Below are 21,733 nucleotides of genomic sequence, written 5' to 3'. Positions count from 1 at the left end.
AAACGGATGGACGGAGTGGATATAGAATTATATCATTAAGGTGGGCCCCACGTTAAGGGTAACACCCACTAAGGGTGTGACCCGGGTAACGACTAATCTGCTATCATTTTTTAGAGCCGCTGCTTGGTACGTATCGGGGTTACTTTCACAGACGAACAGCCAATTACGTCCTACTGTCATCAGATCTACTCCATTCATCAGGTATGATACCTCATTCTAACCGCTGAAACTATACAAAATGAATTTTCAAAATTCCAATAAGTCACATAAAAGGAATCAGTTGGGATGGAATGCCTACCATCATTTTGTCTAGATCCACTGTAGTGATTATATGCCATCCAACCCATTCATCTAATGTTCCTACCCAAAAATAACATTTTTAAAAAACTCAGGTGGCCCATACCATATGAATTTAAAAGTTTCAGGTATAATTCAATTGGAATGGCCCACCTGATTGTTTATTTGATCTTCATGAATTTTGAGATCAAACCCAACAAGGGTTGGTGAATGCGATGGACGGAGTGAATTCCATGCACGTCAGATCGTTTCTCTGCGTTGGTAAAAGCAATCCCGGTAGATGCGCGAGTTACCCCAGTATTTTCCTTTTTTTTAAAAATTTATTTTTATATGTTTCTCGTGCATCTACGTTCCTTGCAAAAAAATAAAAATAAAAAATAAATAATTATAATCCAGAGGTGTACTGAAATTATGTGTACCTGGGAATGTTATTTTGATATCTTAGTCCAGCTCTGATGAGATTCACATGGATAGTCCATGGCCCATGGATCTCGTCCACAACTAATCCTAACCCTTCCAGGATTGGAGCTTGAATAATGTTTAGAAGAGAAGAGACGATGGTCCACATGCAACGTAAAGAAAGGCCAGGATTGAATGGCAAGGATATTACGATCCGTTTCATCTTTGGGGCATCGATCAAAACAGTGGGACCCACCAACCAAGGATCTGGATGACGAGTCACGAGTCCAGAACTAAAGGTTCCCTAAAAAACAGAACTTGATCATCTAAGACATCCACACCGTACAATCGGAGGCCCAACCATGAAGACAACGGTCACAAAATTCAGGCCAGTGCGTTCATCAGGTGGGCCACACCGTTAGATCGGCCGATCAAGGATATGACTCGACGTACAGATCAGGCCCATCTAATCAGTGGACCAGCTTGATTATCAAGATTAATGTTCTTCATGATGGGGCCTACCGATTTCATGGTACTGATGAAATGTACAGAATTTCATGTTGGCGGGAAAGATAGAAATGCATGGCAAGTTGTTATGCATCGGTTGTAGGTGATCGGTTTAAAAAAGAAAAAAGAAAAAATCGCAGCTAGAGGGTGTCCCGATCAAAGATGGACGGTGTACCCCACCTGATGAGTGGACTATCCTGGCTGCAGCTGGCTTCTTTAACGGCTCGGATGTTACATGCAGTTAACACTAATGGTTGAAAAGAAAGTGTTGTATACCGTTCTTGTGTCTAATCGCGAGGTACCAATCCGGACCGTCAATCTAGTTCACCTTATTGTCGATGGTAGACCCCACAAAAACCATATTTATTGGATGATTGGAAGCATCAATCCTTTTAACTTTCCACCGATGAATTTCCACCACTAGCCAATCTTATTTTATATCCTCGATTTAAAGGTCACTGATTGGACATTCTCGATTTGAACAATTTTCCATCATTCACAGAATGCACTAGATGGGCGGTGCCGATTCATACACATGCCTGCCACGTGTACGGTGGAGAAACGGCTATACCGGTCCAGTTCTACCGGCTCTACAGTAACAATTCCGGTGCGAACAGAATCAGCAGATCCCATACATAACATACAACCAATCCCAAAATTCTCAAAGTAACAAAATATTTTCCAAAGAATAATCTTCGGCACTTGGCAGAGTTTGATAATTTGTACTCATGCACTCGTAATTTCATTACGTGGAATTCAATAAAACCAAAAATTAAACCGTTTAAAGTATTTTGGCCCAATTTATAAGTGATGAATAACTGTCGGATTGGTCCACCCACATTGAACGGTTCAGATTAAAAAAATTCGATAATAGCGAATGGACGGGAGAATTTCCACAAACCATATATTAAATTCCTGAAATTGATTTTATGTTCGAGTTATAATCCATTTATATACAGCGGGTTCGAAAACTTGTACGCTTTAATATGATTTTAAGACATGACACGTGTATAATTTTGGTTGCGTGCGTATGAACAATTACACTGCCACAGTACCGAATAGCGGACAGAATCTCTCCACACCTCTTTAAAGCATTGCGTAAGAACATATCGTATAAGTGGAATCCACTCGGTCTATCGGGTTCTACACTCAGTGTTAGAATCTAAGAAAAAAATTATTTATATCCATAACTCAGATGGCCCACACCACCTGTAAAAATGTGAATGGGATACCAACCACATGCTAATCTGTAGCTCTATCATGGAGATTGTATTTCATCAAACCCGTTAATCATATGTAAATCATAATTATAAAGAAAACATACAAAAAATAATCTTGATAAAAAATTCATTGGACCACAACATATGAGCTTATGGGTTTCGTAATAAATTTTACATTATTCAAATTATTTTAAACTATAAAGTTTTTAAACAAGATGATTTTATTTATTTACTGTTAAAATAATTTTTTTCATCTAATGGACGGAGTGGATTTAACATATACAGCATGGTGAGCCCCACCGGACTTGAGTATTCTACGAAGAGTGTAAAACGGGTGCTGTAGACAATTCCAAAATGTTTATTTTTTTGGCGCTCTGGAAAGTGGCGGTTCTCTAATCAGCGACGTGTTCTTCTCTCTCCCGCCCCTCTCACCAGCAAAAGGCGAGAATGCGAGCCGCCACGTCTCTCATTTTTCCTTCACCACTCTCCCAAATTACCCCCACCAAAACCCTGAAATCCCCAAATTCTCCTCCTCTTACAGAACCTTCTCGCCGCCTCCCCTCCGCCGTACGTCAGTTACCCGGCTAGGTATGTCACTTCCCGACGCCTCCACGTCGACTTCTTGGTGGCTGACCCCGCTCCCTCCGTCGCGATTGAAAGACAAAGCAGTAGGTCCGTCACCTCCGTCCTTCTCTTAGTTAGGGTTAGGGTTTTCTGAGTTGGTGTTCTTATTTTTGGAATTCTCTTCTACCGTAGAGGAGAGCGATGAGGATTTGTTCACGGTCCCCGACATGGAATCTGGACCGTGCGATTCAACGATGAAGGTGGCTGCTGCGGCGGCATCGGATGTTCAACAGGTTCATAGCAGCAGCGGTGGCGTTGCAGGGAAGCGTAGGAGGGTACGGAATCCGGCGGATAAGGAACACAGAAGGCTGAAGAGGTAGTGACTAGTCAAATTCATACATTTCTTACTAGATTAAGGATGATGCATTGGTGTGTGAACTTGACCGTATTGATAATTGGTTAGAGGTTAGATGCTTTCAATGTCAAAGGGAGGTGGGAAATGGAATTGATTAGTACGGCAACATGTTGTCCATCCCTGTCTTTTCCACCATTGTGCCGCTTGTGTAGGGCATCCATACCATGCATCTTGCAGGCCCTGCCATTTTGATTATGTTGTAGAAACATAGGCTGATCTGCTTGTCAGGTGGGTGACACTTGTGTGTTGAGCCAGATCGTTAGTTGTCCTATGACTCTCGAACCGTGCGGCCCACCTGATGAGCAGACCGACCTGATTTTTGTGTGAGGTGATCTCAGTGGTGGATCCTATTATTTGCATGGTATGGTTGTCTGTAAAAAGTGGAATGCTGGCAGGAAAGATGTGGCTGGAGGACCAGTTTCTGTACTTCCAGCTGTAATTGTGATCAGTTATCATTGAATTGCCTATGGTGATTGTTCTTATGCGGCCTGTATTTAGATGCACAAGTGAATTGTATTTCTGAACATTCAGTTTTGTTAGAACGGAACGACAAAAATGGCGATGTTTACCGGCATTGATAATGTAAAAATAGCCCCCCCAAAGAGCAGTTTTGTTTATTTTAAGTCCGACATGAAAGTTACATAATTGTACGTTGGATCCCAGACCCTCAATATGAATGTTAAGGAAGTTATGGAAGTAGGATTCATAATAAAGAAAAATAGTTGCAGATGAGCAGATCCACGTACCAGATTGCCGCAGAAATTTACTATAACAACCAGAAGTATTCCCCACACACAAATTGCTGCCAAAGAAGAAAAGGAAACAATTGCTTTTCAATTCAAAGCTTCATAGAAATAGCATATTACCTACGTTCTCTTTGGGCCACTCTATTTTCAGAGTTTCCTCTCTCAAATTGAAGTCTACTTTCCAACTGTAATGCAAATACTTTTTGAAAATTGAACAACAAACAACTAACAAGAGAGTCCTCCCAATACTAAACGACTAAAAGGACAATGGTGGATAGACTTCAAAGCATGTCATGCGTATGTGTCGTACATGTGATCAATTGGGGCCCAGCTAATCCTTGTGGTCTATGACTTGATTACATCAGTTACCCCTGGCTTCAGAAAACTCATCTGCGAATTTGAAACTGGCATAGGTCTCTCAATCTGGAGCATCATTGTAGCACGTCTTTGTTGCCTTGTGGGACTTTGATGAAGACCTCCAGGTTGCCCTAGTTTCTTGACTGAAACAAATGGTCTCTTCCTCTTGTGTGCTTGGGTATGTATAACATCCAGGAACACTTCCCTTTTCTTCAATTCTACCAGTATGGATTGTGTGACTTGCATGGTTGCCTCCATTTCTAGATAGTTGTGGCCAAGGTATTAAAAAAGGATCACGTAATGGCTGTAACAATAATGGTAGGAAGCGTCACACGTTATGGGACTGTAACGGCCGTTGTGGGGGCTGCAGTGGCCGTTACGATTAGTATCAAAATGGTAATTACGGAGGTTGTTATGGCCACCGTTACTGGTATTGAATACCATAGTCGTGGCATCATCTCCTTTCCTATGCTGCGTCCTTTCAACTTCTCACAGCAAATCCTCCGTCCTTGGCTTGAAGAAGATCTTTCTCTTCTCTTCTGCAAAAATGTGTAGGTGTTGATGAACTCACAATATTGCATGTGATGTATGTACAACCTTGGACACCCCAACAACACATGACAAACCTGCATTGGAGCATCTTCAACCCAAACAGCTTTCATGTAACGCGGCCGTAATGAATAAATCACCAAAAGCATGTGGCTGATTGGCATGGATACCCCATTCAACCAAGAAACTTGTGAAGGATGAGGTACCTTTCCATTTGAAGCTACAATTAATCACCCGTTCTTGTGACACTATATTTACGATTTTACGTTGTGCCCATTATCAATGATAATGTTGATAGTCTTCTCTTCACAAGATGTGTATAGAAAATACCATTCTGGAACCAATCTTCTTTTGTTTCTTCTTTAGGATTTTTTATTTTCAACTTGTTGAAACACTAATGCAATAGGTTCTTCATTCAATCCCTCCAACATAATCTTGTTGCCATCAATACAATCTACATCCTCATCCTCTGGCTTTTCTTTCTTAATGATCTTGTTACAATAACTAATGAACTTAGCTGGACATACAACTTAGATATGGCATTTACCTCCGCACTTAAAAACCACATAACAGTTTTGCACTCTCTTTTGTTGCCTCTTCCGTTTCTAACATTGCCTTAGGACTCAGAGCTGATATGACCTTTTGGTTATCGCTATTAGTTATACTTGGTTTTTCCTCAACATGTGGTGTGCTACTCGAGGTTGCGCGGGATGATTGATCCCCCTCACCCTGTGTTGTGTTTGGCTGCCACCTTCCTTTGATACTGTTGAGCTCATAGGCTTGTGGTGCAATCTGATAAGCCTCGTCCGTGCTATTTGGCTTTATGGTTGCCACCTCCTAAACCTCCAGTTTTGAATTTGTTGCAGTATCAGGCAACTCATTGTAATGCTGTCTTAGATAACTAACATTGAACCACATGTATATTCACAGTGTATATTCTTCAGCGGTCATGATCTCTTGTCACAATGAGAAAAGATCTTGAAACGTGAAAAGGGAAGTCCATTATATCTCAAATCGGCTTCGACAGAAGTCCATCAAGCAGAAAGCTTCAGAGCTGCAAATTGTAGCTTGGCATCACCAATCATTTGGCACTGCTTCAAATAAATTCCCAACAATTGTAGTTAATCATGGAAGCATTCGGATCAAGGTTGCTGTCATATTCTTCAACTTCAACCTTAACACGCCTAGTTGGGTCTTTTGTATGAGGAAGATGAGCATAATCATGACGGGGGAAGTAGTTACAGTAGGTCCTTGTTCCGGCTATCAGGGTTGTTGGTGCCCATAGTAAGTCTTTTGCTCATTACCCAAAAGCAGTGTCATCTCCTTAGTTGTAGGATTCTTCTAACTAGAAGCCTCTCCCTCCTCGAATCACGCTTGCAACTCTTGCTTCTGCTCTTGCATCCTACCTATTTCTACTTATTTACATCAATGTTTTAAATAATGAATATCATATATTACAGTAGCTTGCTGTTTTTCCATTAGGGGGGATGTTGTGGTTTGAAGGGACCTCTTAGATGTGGAATTGGACGGCTTCGTCAAGCTCCTAGGCCACTTGCGCGGTTATCATCCATCCTCGGGGGATAGGGATATGATGGTGTGGCAAATAGATAAATCGGTGCCTTCTCGGTCTGATCCTTTTTTAAGTTGCTTTGGAAGAGCAAACAGCCCATACATCCTTCTCTTGGTTTTATGGAGCCTTCCGAGGTTGCAGCTTTTGTTTTGCTGGTGGGAAGGAAGAGGGTGCTCACTAGTCACTATTGAGAACTTCCATAGAAGGTCCATGTTGCTCTCTAACGTTTGTGCAATGTGCATGGAAGACACGGAGTTGATTAACCGCCTCTTTATCCATTGTGCTTTTGCTCGAAGGGTGTGGGTTAGTTTCCTCAGCCTCTTCAACGATGCTTGGGTGATATCGGAGACCACAGAAAGTCTCCTCTTGGCTTGGCATAGTGGAGAAGTCGAGAAGGAAGGAAAGGCAGTTAGTCCTGAGGGTGGGTTATTTCCATAATAAGTGTGGCTCGATTGAAGGTAGGTACTTGTTTCCATAATAAATGCGGCCTAGGTTGAAAGTAGGTTGGGTGTTGGACGTAAAAGCTTTGTATGCTTGTAATATTTTTTCTGAGTTTGGGTTGTGAGTTCTCCCCACGTTAGTTTTGCTTTGGCCTTTTAAGAAAAAACAAAAACAAAAAAAAGATTGATGTTATCTTTCAAAAATAAAATTTAAGGTTTAGTAAAATTTAGCATGTAGTGTAAGTTACTTAGTGTGTAATGTAGGCTACAGCCTACACGTGACTTAAGATATTTTCATGACCTATGTAGCGCGAAGACTAAGCTACATTGCGTAGTGTAAGCTATTTAAAACACTGTTTGGAATGTTATAAAGAATCCAAAATTGAAATAGAAATTCTAGAAACGACAAAGGGATCCACGGAGTGAAAGGAAAAGTTGACGTTTGAAGTGTTCGATTGATGCATGGACATGTGATGACCTAATCCTAAATGCATGTATAATCAGGTTAAAGAATGTTCAAATAAATATACCAATTAACTAACCCTTTCCAGTCAAAGGGATTAGGTAAATTTCAAAACAAAGATGAGGTCATTCCGTTAGGATCATGCTCCTTAGCATAAAATCGCGTAAACAGTAAAAAAGGGATGACCTAGGGATATGAAGATATCCTAGATCTAGCATAAGTCAGTCCACAGTCAAGTTTGGATCTGATTCTACTGACTAACCATCTTTCTTTTCCGTTCAAACTAGAAAGGTGATATTTAGAGAGGAACAAAAGGGGTGAAGAATGAAGGGTTCGAGATGAAGAAAGTACAGGTCCTTTTGTCATCAAAAGAAAATGAGAATGATTCTTACCTTTTCCTGCACCTCGAAGATTTTGAAAGAAGGAAACCTGAAATCGGGGTGGAATCCTTAACACCCAAGGGACAATCTTGAAACCATAATCTCTTGAATAAAGAGGAAGAAAAGAGACGAATTTCTATTCATTCAATAATAATCAAAATAGGGTTTCTCATAATGTATGTATAAGCTATGGAAAAGGTAAAAGTGCACTAAAGCTCCCGAAAACAAGAAAAATAACAAAAAAGATGAAAAAATAAAGAAAGTACAATAAAGCCCCTAAAATAAGAAAAAAGAACAAAAATGCCTATAACTAAAACACCCGTGTGGTAGGGTGTAAAATCCAACCCATGGATCTATGGTCAGGGTGCGGTCATGCCGCTCCTGCACTCGTAGCATGTCAGAAAATGCGTCCGATGGACCCAACGTTCATCTACATCAACTCCTCCACTCTGGTACTCTGTCGGCGACGCCTCCTCCTCTGGTACACTCTAAAGGATGCACCACTAATGTCCGCATCATCGATGCATTAATGTTAGACCTATACTTGAGTTCACCAATGGATCAATTGATGCATCCAATATAGTGGTAGTCACATCAATAGACATGTAAATAGGTCTTAGTTGAAGTAGATTGTCCGTAGTAGGAGTGGACGAGGAAGTGTAGAAAGAGAGAAGAGAAAAGGATGGCTAGGGGAATGGTTGTGTTATCTTTACGCACAACTCTCATATTATTCATATACATATGTACATATGGTGCTCCAGCAGATCATACAAAAAACATCTAGATAGGCACTTAAATAAAGACAACGTTACTTCTATATATCAATACTCCCCCCCAAGTTGAAGCATATATATCAATCATGCCCAACCTGTCAACCAGATGATGCAAGGGGTCCCTAGTAAGGGATTTAATGAACATATCAACAAACTGCTCCTCGGAACGAATGAATGGAGTGGCAATTTTTTAAGTGGCCGCCTTTTCATGGATGAAGTGGCATTCTATCTCAATATGTTTGGTGTGCTCATGAAACACAAGGTTGCTAGCAATATGAATGGCAGCTTGATTGTTGCAGCACAAAGGAACGACTCCAAAGGGGGGGCAACCAAGCACTTGTAACAAAGTGCGACGCCACATAAGTTCACACGTTGCATGTGCCGTTGCTCTATATTCAGCTTCTGCAGTGGACCGCGCAACCACGTATTGCTTTTTACTCTTCCAGGTGACTAGCTTGCCACCCACGAAGGTGTAATAACCAGATGTAGATCACCAATCATGAAGACTGCTGGCACAATCAACATCACAGTAACCAGAGATATGAAGATGACCTTTGTGTTGAAATCCAATTATCGACTAGGAGCCAATTTGAAATAACGGAGGATTTGATACACAACAAAAAGATGGGTAGTACGAGGAGTATGCATAAACTGACCGATGACACCTATTACAAATGACAAATCAGGCAGTGTAATAGTCAAATAGGTGAGACGACCAACCAAGCGATGATTACGTACCTGGATCAAATAAAGGGTTGCTATCATCAAAACTAAGTTTTTGAGCAACATCTATAAGAGTGGCAACAGGTTGACACCCAAGCATGCTAGTCTCAGACAGAAGATCGAGAGCATTTTTTCACTGCAATAGAACAATTCCAAATCTAGATCGTCTTGTGGATATAGGTGGTGTAGATTATAGAGCTGGTCATCGAGTTGAGTCGGATCGAGTTAGGGCTGACTCGACTTGATCCGGTTTTGATATAGGCCTAACCTGAACCCGATCCAACTCGATACCTAGTTCAGCATGCTTGACTCGATCCGAGTTTGGTCTGGCTTGGACTGATTCAGACCGAGTCCGATCCGGTCAGAAGTACTGAGTTGGGTCGAGTTGGCACCGAGTCGGATTGAGAGATGATGGAGGGAGAGACCGAGAGAGTGGAGAGGAGAGAGAGGAGGAGGAGGAGGAGGAGGAGGAGGGCGATGGTGGCGGGTGGTTGCCAGGCTTGGAAGATGAGGAGGATGAGGGAGGGAGAGAGATTTTGGGATAGGGTCGGGGTAGGGTGCGGCGGGTAGGGTTAGGGAGTCGGGTTTCGGATCGAGTCGGGTCTAATCAGATCGAGTTTCGGGTCGAGTTGCTAGGTAACTCGAACTCGACTCAGTTTGAGTTCGGATTGGGCGAAGCCTACTCGGTTCGGACCGACTCACCCATTCGGTTCGGGTCGAGTCGGACAAGTTGAGTTAGCCGGATCAAGTCATCTGGTGCCCACCTTTAGTAGATTAATTCAAATCCACTACATCAGTGTCCTCATAAACTTCTCTTCATAAATTCTTCTTGTATAGCCCTTGTCATGTCTTTTTCGAGCATGCTTCTCTATGTACTCCATGATTTCTCTACGGATCTCTGGAGTGACATTGGGACATGCTTTTGCATTTGCTTCTGATGCGTGCCCAAGGTGTTGTTTATGTCGACCAATACCACCGTAACCTATGAATCCATATAGATCACACACTACTTGGGATTTTTCACTGGCACTTCGATTGTGCCCAGTCATTTGACTTTGGCTTCAAAGTAGAAGATTGCGAAGAAAACATGATGAGACTAGGTAGTAAGTAGCGACTGTTGTGCTCTAGTGTGTGAGTAATTGTGTATTAGAGTCTTAGAATCTTAGACAAAAAATAAAAGTATGAAACAAACAAATAAGATATATGTAATAAGTAGTAACTACTAAATAGTAAAAATTAAATTAGTTAATAAAGTAAATAGTAAATACTAATTAATAAATACTAAATATTAAATGCTAGTATAGTACTAATGTAGAGAGAGAGAGGGAGAGTGTCACTATAGTTGTGGAGTTACAATTGAGAGAGAGAGAGAGAGAGAGAGAGAGAGAGAGAGAGAGAGAGAGAGGATTGTTGGTGAGTTACAAATTACAATCTTAAAATCTCTTGAAATGAGGTTTGGAGTCTTTAAGTCTCTTAACTTTTGAATCCTGAACTTGGAAGTCTTGAAAGTTGAACATCTCTTGAAGTCTTGAGTCTTGAATCTTGATGTAAATGTCTTCACTCTTGATGCTTGATAAAATGAATGCGTAGAAACTAACAAGAAACTAGAAACAAACAAGAAACTAGAAAGTAAAAACTAGAAACTAGAAGCTAAGCATGAATGAATGAGCCACAAACACAAACACTTATACAATTACAATTTACAAATTACAGTGAAACGAAATAAAAGAGAATGTTGGGTGACTTGACTATTGAGTGTGCTTGTTACTTGACTCTTGAGTTGAGTAGTTGAGTGACTTGAGTCTTGATAAATGATAATTCTAATGAAAGAATAGATCACACAACACAAGTTAGAAACTTAGAATGATAGAATAGGTATTAGAATAGACTACAGAGATTAGAATAAGGGAATAGAGAGAGATAGATTAGAGAATTAGATAATAGATGAGAGAGAGAGAGAGAGAGAGAGAGAGAGAGAGAGAGAGAGAGAGAGAGAGAGAGGGTAGTCTTCTTCTTTTCTTTTGCTTCTCGAGTGATTCTTCTTCTTGCCTTCAATTGAAATAGTAAAAACTAGGAGTCTAAGACTAAGGGCCTGTTTGATTTTCCATGATGCTCGTAAATTCTTGGTAAATAAGTAATTATTACTTTTTCACTTGTTTGAAGATGAGTGAGTAATTCCACCTAGAAAACTGGTCCAAAATGTTCGACTTAAATCCGTGGCCTCCACCGTGATGTATATGATATATCCGTGTCATCCATCTGTTTCATTAAAATAATTTAGGGCATGAGCCGAAAAAAGAGGAAGATCCAATGCTCAATTGGCCCACATGAAAGGAAACAATGGACTTAATTTGTCTATTGTTGAAAGTTGATTCTTTTACTGGGCCCACATTGAGGTTTATTCACCATCTAACCCGTTCATAGGGTCACATAGACATGGATAAGTGAAAAACAGAAATATAAGCTTGATCTAAAGCTTCTAAGGGCCCCAAGAAGTTTTTAATGGTAGGCATTCGATTCTCACAATTTTGTGTGGTGTGGTCCACTTGAGCTTTGGATCTGCCTAATTTTTGGGCTCATGCCTTAAATTCAGTTGGCATAATGAATGGACGGTGTGGATAAGCCACACACATTACGGTGGGCCCCGTATTTATTTTGCAAATTTCTCGATTTAAGTGTTTAAAAAGTAACCGGTCAGGTCAGCATTGAGAAAGATGCAGTAATTACCTTGGTAAATAATGATTACTCATTTACAAGGTAATTACAGTTGAGCCAGAAAATCAAACAGGCCCTAAGAGAGATTATAAAAGAGATTAAGAGAGAATAAAGGTGATGCAGGAAGTACCTGCTAATGCACCAAAAGCTCCAGAGTTGTTGGGGAAGCATCGACATATCCCTTTATCCAGGCCCTCCCAGGCAAACCGACTGAAACCTCCTCGTGGGTTACCTCGCATCTCACAGGTCCCACAGTGGGACCCACCCCGTGGCCATTCTGCATCTCATAGACCCCACCTTGTAGTTCACCCCACTCCAGTCTGGAGATGCACCTACATCATCCACCCATATCGGTAAGGAGACTCAAACATTGGTCTCCCCCTCTGATACCACTTGATGCAGGGAGCATCGACCAATACACCAAAAGTTCTAGAGCTGTTGGGGAAGCACCGACATATCCCTTTATCCTGGCCCTCCCAGGAAAATTGACCGAAACCTCCCCGTGGACTATCTCGCATCTCACAGGTCCCACGGTGGGACCCACCCTGTGGCCATTTTGTATCTTACAGACCCCACCCCAGTATGGAGATGCACTCGCATCATCCACCCACATCGGTAAGGAGACTCGAACACTGGTCTCCCGCTCTGATACCACTTGATGCAGGGAGTACTGACCAATGCACCAAAAGTTCTAGAGCTGTTGGGGAAGCATCGAAATTTCCCTTTATCTTCTCCCTCTCAGGCAAACCAACTGAAACCTGCTTGTGGGCTACCCCGCATCTCACAGGTTCCACAATGGGCCCCACCCTGTGGCCATTCTGCATCTCACAGACCCCACCTCGTGGCCCATCCCACCCCAGTGTGCAAATGCACTTGCATACTCCGCTCACACTGGTTAGGAGACTCGAACATTGGTCTCCTGCCCCAATCCATGCCATGAACCACTTGCGTGCCTGGCAGGGGACGCGGTGTGGTACGCGTGTGCTTGTGCTTGAGTACACTTGCCAAAAGCCTTAACTGTTTTGTTGCATTTTTAAATATGTTTTTGCAACCATTGGCCAGATAGGTCGAAATTTCGACCAAGCATCTCTTTTATTGAAAAACCCAATATGGTAAGAGGGTGCTTATACCCGCTTTCATGGCAACCATTGAAGTCTAAAATGACTTCTTTGGTTCATTTTTTTAATATGCATTCAAATCGCTCTGCCTTCAGTTTTCTAAAATTGAAGTCTTGCTTTTGTCTTTGGGATATATGTACAGTGGTGGTTCGGGTCTTTGTACATCAAGTGCACTAGTGTGGTGAGACAATAATCAAGGGTATCGTGGAGGTTGATTGTCCAATGTTCTTGTTGCGCTACAGATAACATCTAAAGGAGGGCAAATCAACTTCAAGCCGAGTGATTTTCATCACGCCTCAATTCCAATAAGTCTTCTTAATTTCTCTTACTCGAATTTTCATTTTTTTCGTTACCCTTTTCTTTTACGGTTTATTATTTCGAAATTCCAAAATTATGGATTTATATATCCAAAATTCCATTAAGGGTATCATTGAGGAAGTAAATCTCGCCACGTTCACTGCCCCCACCAATTATCCGCTCTGTCTGGAGATCCTGAAATACTCAATGAGAGGGAAAGAATATGATAGAATAGTGTAATGATTTAGTAAGGGAACTAACATGCAACATATTCAATGGAAAGGAAGGAACATGAAGAATAAAAGATAGCTACATGGTAGGAGAAAGAGTAATGGATCCAATCCCAGAGACGGGAGAGTGATTACCATCGACAACTCTAACAAAACTAGACCAAGTAGTAGGTTCATAAGATTGGAAAAGATGAAGCTTACAGTCATATGAGACGTGGCTCCATAGTCGATGACCTAGGAGGGAGATGATGAAGCATGGAGTGTAGTATGCGGTTGGGCTAAACTAGCACTAAAAGAAGGGATTAGGTCAAAAAGCGGCGGTGCATTAAGGCATCATATGCTTCTCGAGGGATGGTAACTGAATCACCTAAAGCCGACATCTCATCAGGCAATGCTGAAGGTATTTACGAGATTTCTCAGTATAAGATGATGTGATGCTAGCCATATAAGCACCTACCCACGAAGGGTGACCAACATTATTCCAGTATTGATTAATTGTATGATTAGTACCACCACAATGAGAGCAAGTACGGGGATATCCATCGCTGCCACGTCAGCATCCATTAAAAATGCAGTTACCACGACCGCCTCTGTCAAGAGCTTGACTTGATGGGGACATCACGCGCACACGCACGCCCCCCCACGCACGTTCGCAAGGAGGGCCCCAACATCGATCTGGATCGATGACGACATCCAGGGAGGGCCTCCTAAGTAGAGGACTGCATTTTGGTTCATTGGAGTGGACCCAATCATCATGTAAATCCCACTATGGGTTCTCATGATCGTGGCCCACTATTTTAAACGATCTAGTACTTTGAGTTTTAGTTATTATTGTTATTAGGAACATCATTGATGGTTTAAATTGCTTTGATTAGTTGTTATTTGTGGTTACGTCGTCTTTAAGTAATAGGTTACGCACATAGCGCGAGTTTTGGGGTATATGATTTTATTATAAATAGGCACCCTTTGTAGTCTTTTTTCTCATTTATGATTAGAATAAAATTTCTGCTTTTTCCTGCTTTCTCTGAGTTGTGAAAATCTAATTGGGTGCAAAACCCTCCCTTCTTCGAAGGGCTAACTACCGTGGTGCGAAGCCACATCCATCCCAAATCGTCCCCATCTCCTACTCTCCATATTTCTCATCTCCTACAGCCATCCCCTCATCAAATCCACCCACGTTTGCAGCTAATCTTTCCCCTATAGCAGATTTCCAGAATTTGGCCCTGCAGGAGAGTTGAAACTTCGGCGGAGCACGACGTTCAAACCAATCATCTGTTTGGCCTGAAATTTGAAGGGAAGGTGGCCCAACCCTGGCCGACCAGGCCCTAGCTGACCGATTCTAGAATCGTGGGCCCCACATGTGCAGGTCGCCATCCACGCACGTGTGTCAGGTCGGTTTGCTGTCCACACGCGCGGGCTGATCACAAGTTCCCTCTCGTTTCTATTTCACTCCTCTCTTGCCTTGTTTCTAAAACTCTAACCCTATATCATCTCAAATCCCCAAGTTTTATTCCACTTTTTCAACCTTAGAGTTTCCCGAATTGAAACATGTGAATCCCTTGGATTGGGAAAATATTCCTATGCATGTGTGGATGAATTTATTATCCTTTGAGCATTGTTTGGTCTATAACTTTAATTGATCTAGCCCTAACATGTGTAGGCCTGGACCTGCATAGATTCCCCTTGATTGAGTGCTTGACTTTATGTGGGATGTGGAATTTTGTGTGATTGTTTTGAACTAGTATAATCTAAAGCTTGTAATCTCACATATCATGTTTAAAATCTCATGTCCTGCATCAAATTTGGTATCAGAGCTTAGGGTTTTCATTGGGGAATGCATTGCATGTTTAGGGTTTAGTCTTTTCACGTTTATTTTGCAGCAAATTTCATCATATAGGGCTGTTTCGGACCCATCATTCACAACATGGATTGGTGAATTTTTTTTTGTCAAAAAATCCCCAATTTTCATGGCTGAATTTTCTGTTAAAAACTCTTTAGGTAGCCATGTTGCTGGAATTTTATTAGTGTTGTGTAGTTTCCCTCATATAGTGTCATATAGGATCATTTAGTCTCATTTAGACGCATATAGTTGCATTAGAGGATCTTTGAGTGAGTGGTTGTATGGCCACACATACCAGTCATAGTTTTGGTTTGCACCTTACACTAAACATGGAGCAATTGTAAGAGTCTGTGAACGACCTAACCCAACAGTTTGAGTCTCTGGGTAGACGCTTGGAAGAACGTATTGACCGACGCTTGGAAGAACATATTGACCGACGCTTGAATCAGCTTAATGTGCGCATTATCCAACTAGAAACCACCATTGAGGTAGATGTCCAATCGCAAGCAGGTGGTCAAGAAACGGGTATGGGTGCGCACCCTGCACCCACCCCGCGAGGTACATCATGATCATTATGACCCAGATGTGCAACTCCTCAAGGGAGTTAGAGTAGATGCCCCTACGTTTGATGGTCACTTGGACCCTAAAGCTTTTTTAGATTGGTTGGTGGATATGAACCACTATTTTGAGTGGTATGACATGTCGGATGCTCGTCGGGTCCGATTCGCCAAGATGAAGTTTGTGGGCCAAGCAAAGAGGTTTTGCGCTACTGTTGAGCGAAAGAAAGAAAGGTCGAGGGAGCTCCCAATAGTCCATTGGGAAGAAATGAAAGAAACTTTTAAGGAGAAGTACCTCCCTTTCTCTTATCACTTAAGGTTAGTTGAGGAATGACAATCTCTTCGACAAGGTTCCATGAGTGTGGCGGAATACATTGAAAAGTTAGAAGAGTACTTGAGTAGGTGTGAAGTTGATGATGATCCCGTACTCACTCTTAATCGATTTAAGACGGGCCTCCGTTTTGACATTAGGAGAGTTAGTCACCAAGGACATAGACACTCTTGAACAGTTCGAGTGGGGTAGCCTGTGGGGTGCGGGGACATACTCTGGGTGGGCGGCCCGTGTGAGGCGGTACCCATGTGATTTGGGGCCCACAAAGGGGGTTCGGCCGGGGTCCTTACCCATGAGATGTGGGGCTTGGGCTATGGAGATAAAGGGATTAATTCGCCATGCTCTAACAGTTCGAGCTTTTAGAGCAAGTGGTTAATTGTCCTGCATCAAATTGGTATCAGAGCGGAAGGTCTTGTGTTTGAGATTCCTCATCGGGGGTGATTAATGCAGGGGCATTTTCACACTAGGCTCGAGTGGGGTAGCCTTTAGGATGCGGGGACACTCGGGGTGGGCGGTCCGTGTGAGGCGGTACCCATGTGATTTGGGGCCCACGAAGGGGGTTCGGCCGAGGTCCTAACCCATGAGATGTGGGGCCTGTGCTATGAGATAAAATGGATTAATTCGCCATATTAATGCAGGGGCATTTTCACACCGAGCTCGAGTGGGGTAGCCCGTGAGATGTGGGGACACACTCGGGGTGGGTGACCCATGTGATTTGGGGCCCACGGGGGACGTCTCGTGTTTGAGACTCCTCACCGGGGGTGATTAATGAGCATTTCATACGGCTCGAGTGGGGTAGCCCGTGGGATGTGGGGACACACTCGGGGTGGGCGGCCCATGTGATTTGGGGCCCACGAGGGGAGTTCGGCCGAGGTCCTAACCCATGAGATATGGGGCCTAGGCTATGAGATAAAGGGATGACTTCGCCATACTCTAACAGTTCGAGCTTTTAGAGCAAGTGGTTAATTGTTTTGCATCAAAGTAGTGTTGGAGGTTAAGCAATACCTCAAGGCATCTGTGGGAAGGCGGTTTGAGTTTTGCAATTCTGGCACTAAGGCCAACCCTTCTAGGGCTAAGCCTAGCACTGGATACCAAAACAAACCTTCCAGTAGTTCTCAGTCTAGGCCCAAGGATGATAAGGGTAAAGGAATTGTAGGGTCTAGCTCGCGCAGAAGTGATGCAACTAGGTGTTTTAGATGTCAAGGGTTTGGTCACTTTGCCCACCAGTGCGTCACGAAAGAGGGCACCAAGGTGCTCCTTATTGATGGGCAAGTAGTAGTGCCTCCAGAAAGTGATGGCGAGGAGGAAGAGTATGAGCTAGCAGAGACCCCTAGTGATGAGGAAGATGGAGCGCGAGAGTCTGCGACCTTGACAGTTGTGCGTTGCGCCTTTGCCCAAACAAAGAATACTGACGATTGGTGTAGTAACACGATCTTCTATACCTATGCAAAGTGTGGTGATAAGAGTTGTGAGATGATTGTGGATAGTAGCAGTTGTGCCAATGTGGCATCAACTGGCACTGTGAGTTGTTTGGGCTTGAAGCTCGAAGCCCATCCTCAACCCTATAGTGTCTTGGGTTGATGAGACCTCCATTCCAATCTTGCACCGTTGTCTTGTTCTTATTTAGTTCGGATCATATAAAGATGCACTTTGGTGTGATGTTGTTCCCATGGATGTTGGCTATATTGTTTTGGGTAGGTCTTGGCTCTATGACAGAGATGTCACCATATTTGGTCGTTCAAATGTGTGTACATTTTGGTTTGAGGGCAAGAAAGTCTAGATAAATCCACTTCCACCCAAGAACACAACTGGAAAAGAATCCACCACAAAGAGTGGTGTGAGCGGTTCGAAGGAATTGAAGGAGTTGAAGTGTAAGTCTAAGCCTCTCCATATTCTAAATGCCAAAGACTTTGAGCGAGAGATCGAGTCGGACTCGGTGGTGTACACCTTTGTGGATAGGGAGAGTGCACCAGAGGCCAGTGTAAAGTTACCCACTGAAGCCATTTCGGTAGTGGATGAGTTCCGTGATGTCTTTCCTGAGGATCTACTGAATGAGCTTCCCCCTATGAGGGATATATAACATGCCATTGATTTAGTCCCTGTGGCGACTCTACCAAACCTCCCTCATTACAGAATGAACCCAAAGGAGCATGCAGAGTTGAAAAGAAAGATTGATAAGCTCTTCGAAAAGGGTTTCATTCGAGAGAGCATGAGCCCGTGTGTTGTACCTGCCCTTCTTACACCTAAGAAGGATGACATATGGAGAATGCGTGTTGATAGTAGGGCCATCAACAAAATTATAGTCAAGTATCGGTTTCCCATTCCGCGTCTTGATGACGTGTTGGATATGATGGCCAACGCTACTATCGTCTTAAAAATTGACCTCAAAAGTGTTTATCACCAAATTTGTGTACGCCCTAGTGATGAGTGGAAAATAGCCTTCAAGATGAAGGATGGGCTATATGAGTGGCTAGTCATGCCTTTTGGGTTGACTAATGCCCCAAGTACTTTCATGCGTGTGATGACCCAAGTGTTGAGGCCCTTCATGGGGAAGTTCCTGGTCGTTTATTTGACGATATCTTGATTTATAGCATAACTAAGGAACAACACCTCAACCATTTGAGGCAAGTTTGTGGGATTCTTAGAGCTGGAAAATTGCACGCCAACCTAAAGAAGTGTGTGTTTATGTCTAGTAGTGTTATCTTCTTAGGTTTTGTTGTGCCAATTGAGGTGTGTCGGTGGATCCCGAGAAGGTCAAAGCCATTGTCAATTGGCCTGAACCCCACAATATTCACGAGGTGCGCAACTTTCACGGCTTGGCCACCTTTTATAGGCGGTTCATTCGAGGTTTCAGTTCCATTATGGTTCCCATCACGGATTGCATAAAAAAAGGAGAGTTTTAATGTACGAAGGCAGCCTTGAAAGCCTTTAAGGATATAAAGGTCAGGATGATAGAAACTCCAGTCACGCGACTTCCGGATTTTTCGAAAGCTTTTGAAGTCACATGTGACGCGTCAGGAGTCGGCATAAGAGCACTTAGTCAGGAGGGGCACCCTGTTGCCTTTTTTAGCGAGAAATTGAATGAGGCGAAGCAAAAATATTCTACTTATGACAGAATTCTTTGCGATAATGCAATCACTGCACCACTGGCGTCATTATCTATTGCCGCAAGAATTCGTCTTGTTCTCAGATCATGAGGCCTTGAGATATCTGAAATCTCAGAAGAAATTAAACCCTAGGCACGCCAAGTGGGTTCAATTCCTTCAAGAGTACACTTTTGTGCTTAAGTACAAGATCGGCGTAGAGAATAAGCCTGCTGATGCGTTGAGTCGTCGAGTCGTGTTACTCAATTCTATGAGTGTTGAAGTCACGGGCCTCGAGTGTGCAGAGGATTATTCTGAGTGCCCAGATTTCGGAGTTGTGTACGCGTCGTTGTTAGAGAGTCCGTCAGGAGCTAGCAGTAAGTACTTGATTTTGGACGGATATTTGTTTAGGAGTGACTGCTTGTGCATACCTCGCACATCCCTCCACGATTTTCTTGTCTGGGAGTTACATTCAGGAGGGGTTATGGGTCATTTTGGTCAAGACAAGACCATTGCCCTACTGGAGGATAGGTTTTATTGGCCAAGCCTCAAGCGAGACGTGGCACCTGTCGACTGGCAAAGCAGAAAAAGCAAAATACAGGATTATACACACCTTTGCCAGTTCCATTCATCCCTTGGCAGAACATCAGTATGGACTTCGTTCTTGGGCTCCCCAAGACTATTCGGAAACACGATTCCATATTTGTTGTCGTGGACCTTTTTTCTAAAATGGCCCACTTCATTCCTTGTTCTAAGACCTCCGAAGCATCTCATGTTGCCAAGCTGTTCTTTAGTGAGGTCGTCAAACTGCATGGGTTACGAAAAACTATAGTGTCTAACCGTAACGTGCAATTCATGAGTTACTTTTGGAAGACACTATGACACATGATGAATACTAGGCTCCAATTTTCTTCTGCCTACCACCCTCAAACTGATGGTCAGATTGAGGTGGTTAATAAGAACCTAGGGAGTTTGCTTAGATGTTTAGTGGGGGAGCACACCAGGACATGAGACACCGTACTACCTATAGCCGAGTTTACATTTAATAGCTCTGTCAGTAGGTCCACAGGTCTAAGTCCTTTTGAAGTCGTTACTGGTTATAAACCTAGGAAGCCTATTGATTTTGTCCCTACGTCACTGTCCCATAGGCCATCGGAGTTTGCAAAGTCTTTTGCGCATCACATTCATTCATTGCATTAAGAAACCAGGTGAAAGATCACTACTAGTAATGAACATTATGAATTTTCTGCAGACCAACATAAACGTTTTAAGGAATTCAATGTAGGAGACTTTGTGATGATCTGCATCAGGCCCAAGCGGTACCCTCAGGGAGCCGTTCGTAAATTACACGCGCGTAGCGCTGGACCATTTAAAATTATAAAACGAAACGGTCTTAATGCGTATGTGGTAGATCTTCCACCTTCCATGGGAAATAGTTTCATATTCAATGTGGAGGATCTAGTTGCTTTTCAGGGAACCACTGATACATTGTCCGACCTTTCGCCCAACTATCCCGATTCCTCAGACCTGTCCCTTGATCTATGGCCTCTTCCTGACCCTTCTTCCCAGCCTCTACCTCCCATACCTACCCTTCCCACACCTAGAGAGGAGATAGAAGATATTCTGGACCATCAAATAGTATCAACGTCGGACGGCGGGTTTCAGAAGTACCTGGTTAAGTTGAAGTCACGCCCAGCTTCAGACAGTACGTGGCTCACTGAGGAGGAGCTTCAGAGACTTGATCCTGACATCTTGGAGCAGTTCAAGAGTTTTGTTTCGCTAGTGGCGAAACATCGCAGCCAGGGAGAGTTGAGAGGGACATCACGCGTACATGCACGCCCCCCTACACACGTACGCGAAGAGGGCCCCACCATCGATCTGGATCGATGACAACATCCAGGGAGGGCCTCCTAGTTAGAGGATTGCGTTTTGGTTTCTCGGAGTGGACCTGATCGTCATGTGAATCCCCCACCATGGGTTCTCATGACCGCGGCCCACTATTCTAAACGATCCAGTATTTTGAGTTTTGGTTATAATTGCTATTAGGAACATCATGGACGGTTTAGATTGCTTTGATTAGTTGTTATTTGTCGTTACTTTGTCTCTAAGTAATAGGTTGCGCACATGGCGCGGATTTTGGGGTATATGATTTTATTGTA

The 21,733-nt window shown here is 43.0% G+C and overlaps 1 protein-coding gene across 1 annotated transcript in view; it reads left to right on the top strand.

The window, feature by feature from the left end:
* LOC131225932 (transcription factor HY5-like) overlaps positions 1–21,733 on the top strand; it is a 101,670-nt gene that overhangs the window by 19,413 nt on the left and 60,524 nt on the right. The window contains exons 2-3 of the mRNA XM_058221544.1: positions 2,767–3,095; positions 3,180–3,363. Of these exons, the coding sequence (XP_058077527.1) occupies positions 2,767–3,095; positions 3,180–3,363 (513 nt within the window). The remainder of the gene's footprint in view (positions 1–2,766; positions 3,096–3,179; positions 3,364–21,733) is intronic.

Source organism: Magnolia sinica, chromosome 14 (genome assembly GCF_029962835.1).
Source record: "Magnolia sinica isolate HGM2019 chromosome 14, MsV1, whole genome shotgun sequence".
Classification (NCBI taxonomy): Eukaryota; Viridiplantae; Streptophyta; class Magnoliopsida; order Magnoliales; family Magnoliaceae; genus Magnolia; species Magnolia sinica.
This window is presented reverse-complemented; position numbering and strand designations above follow the sequence as displayed.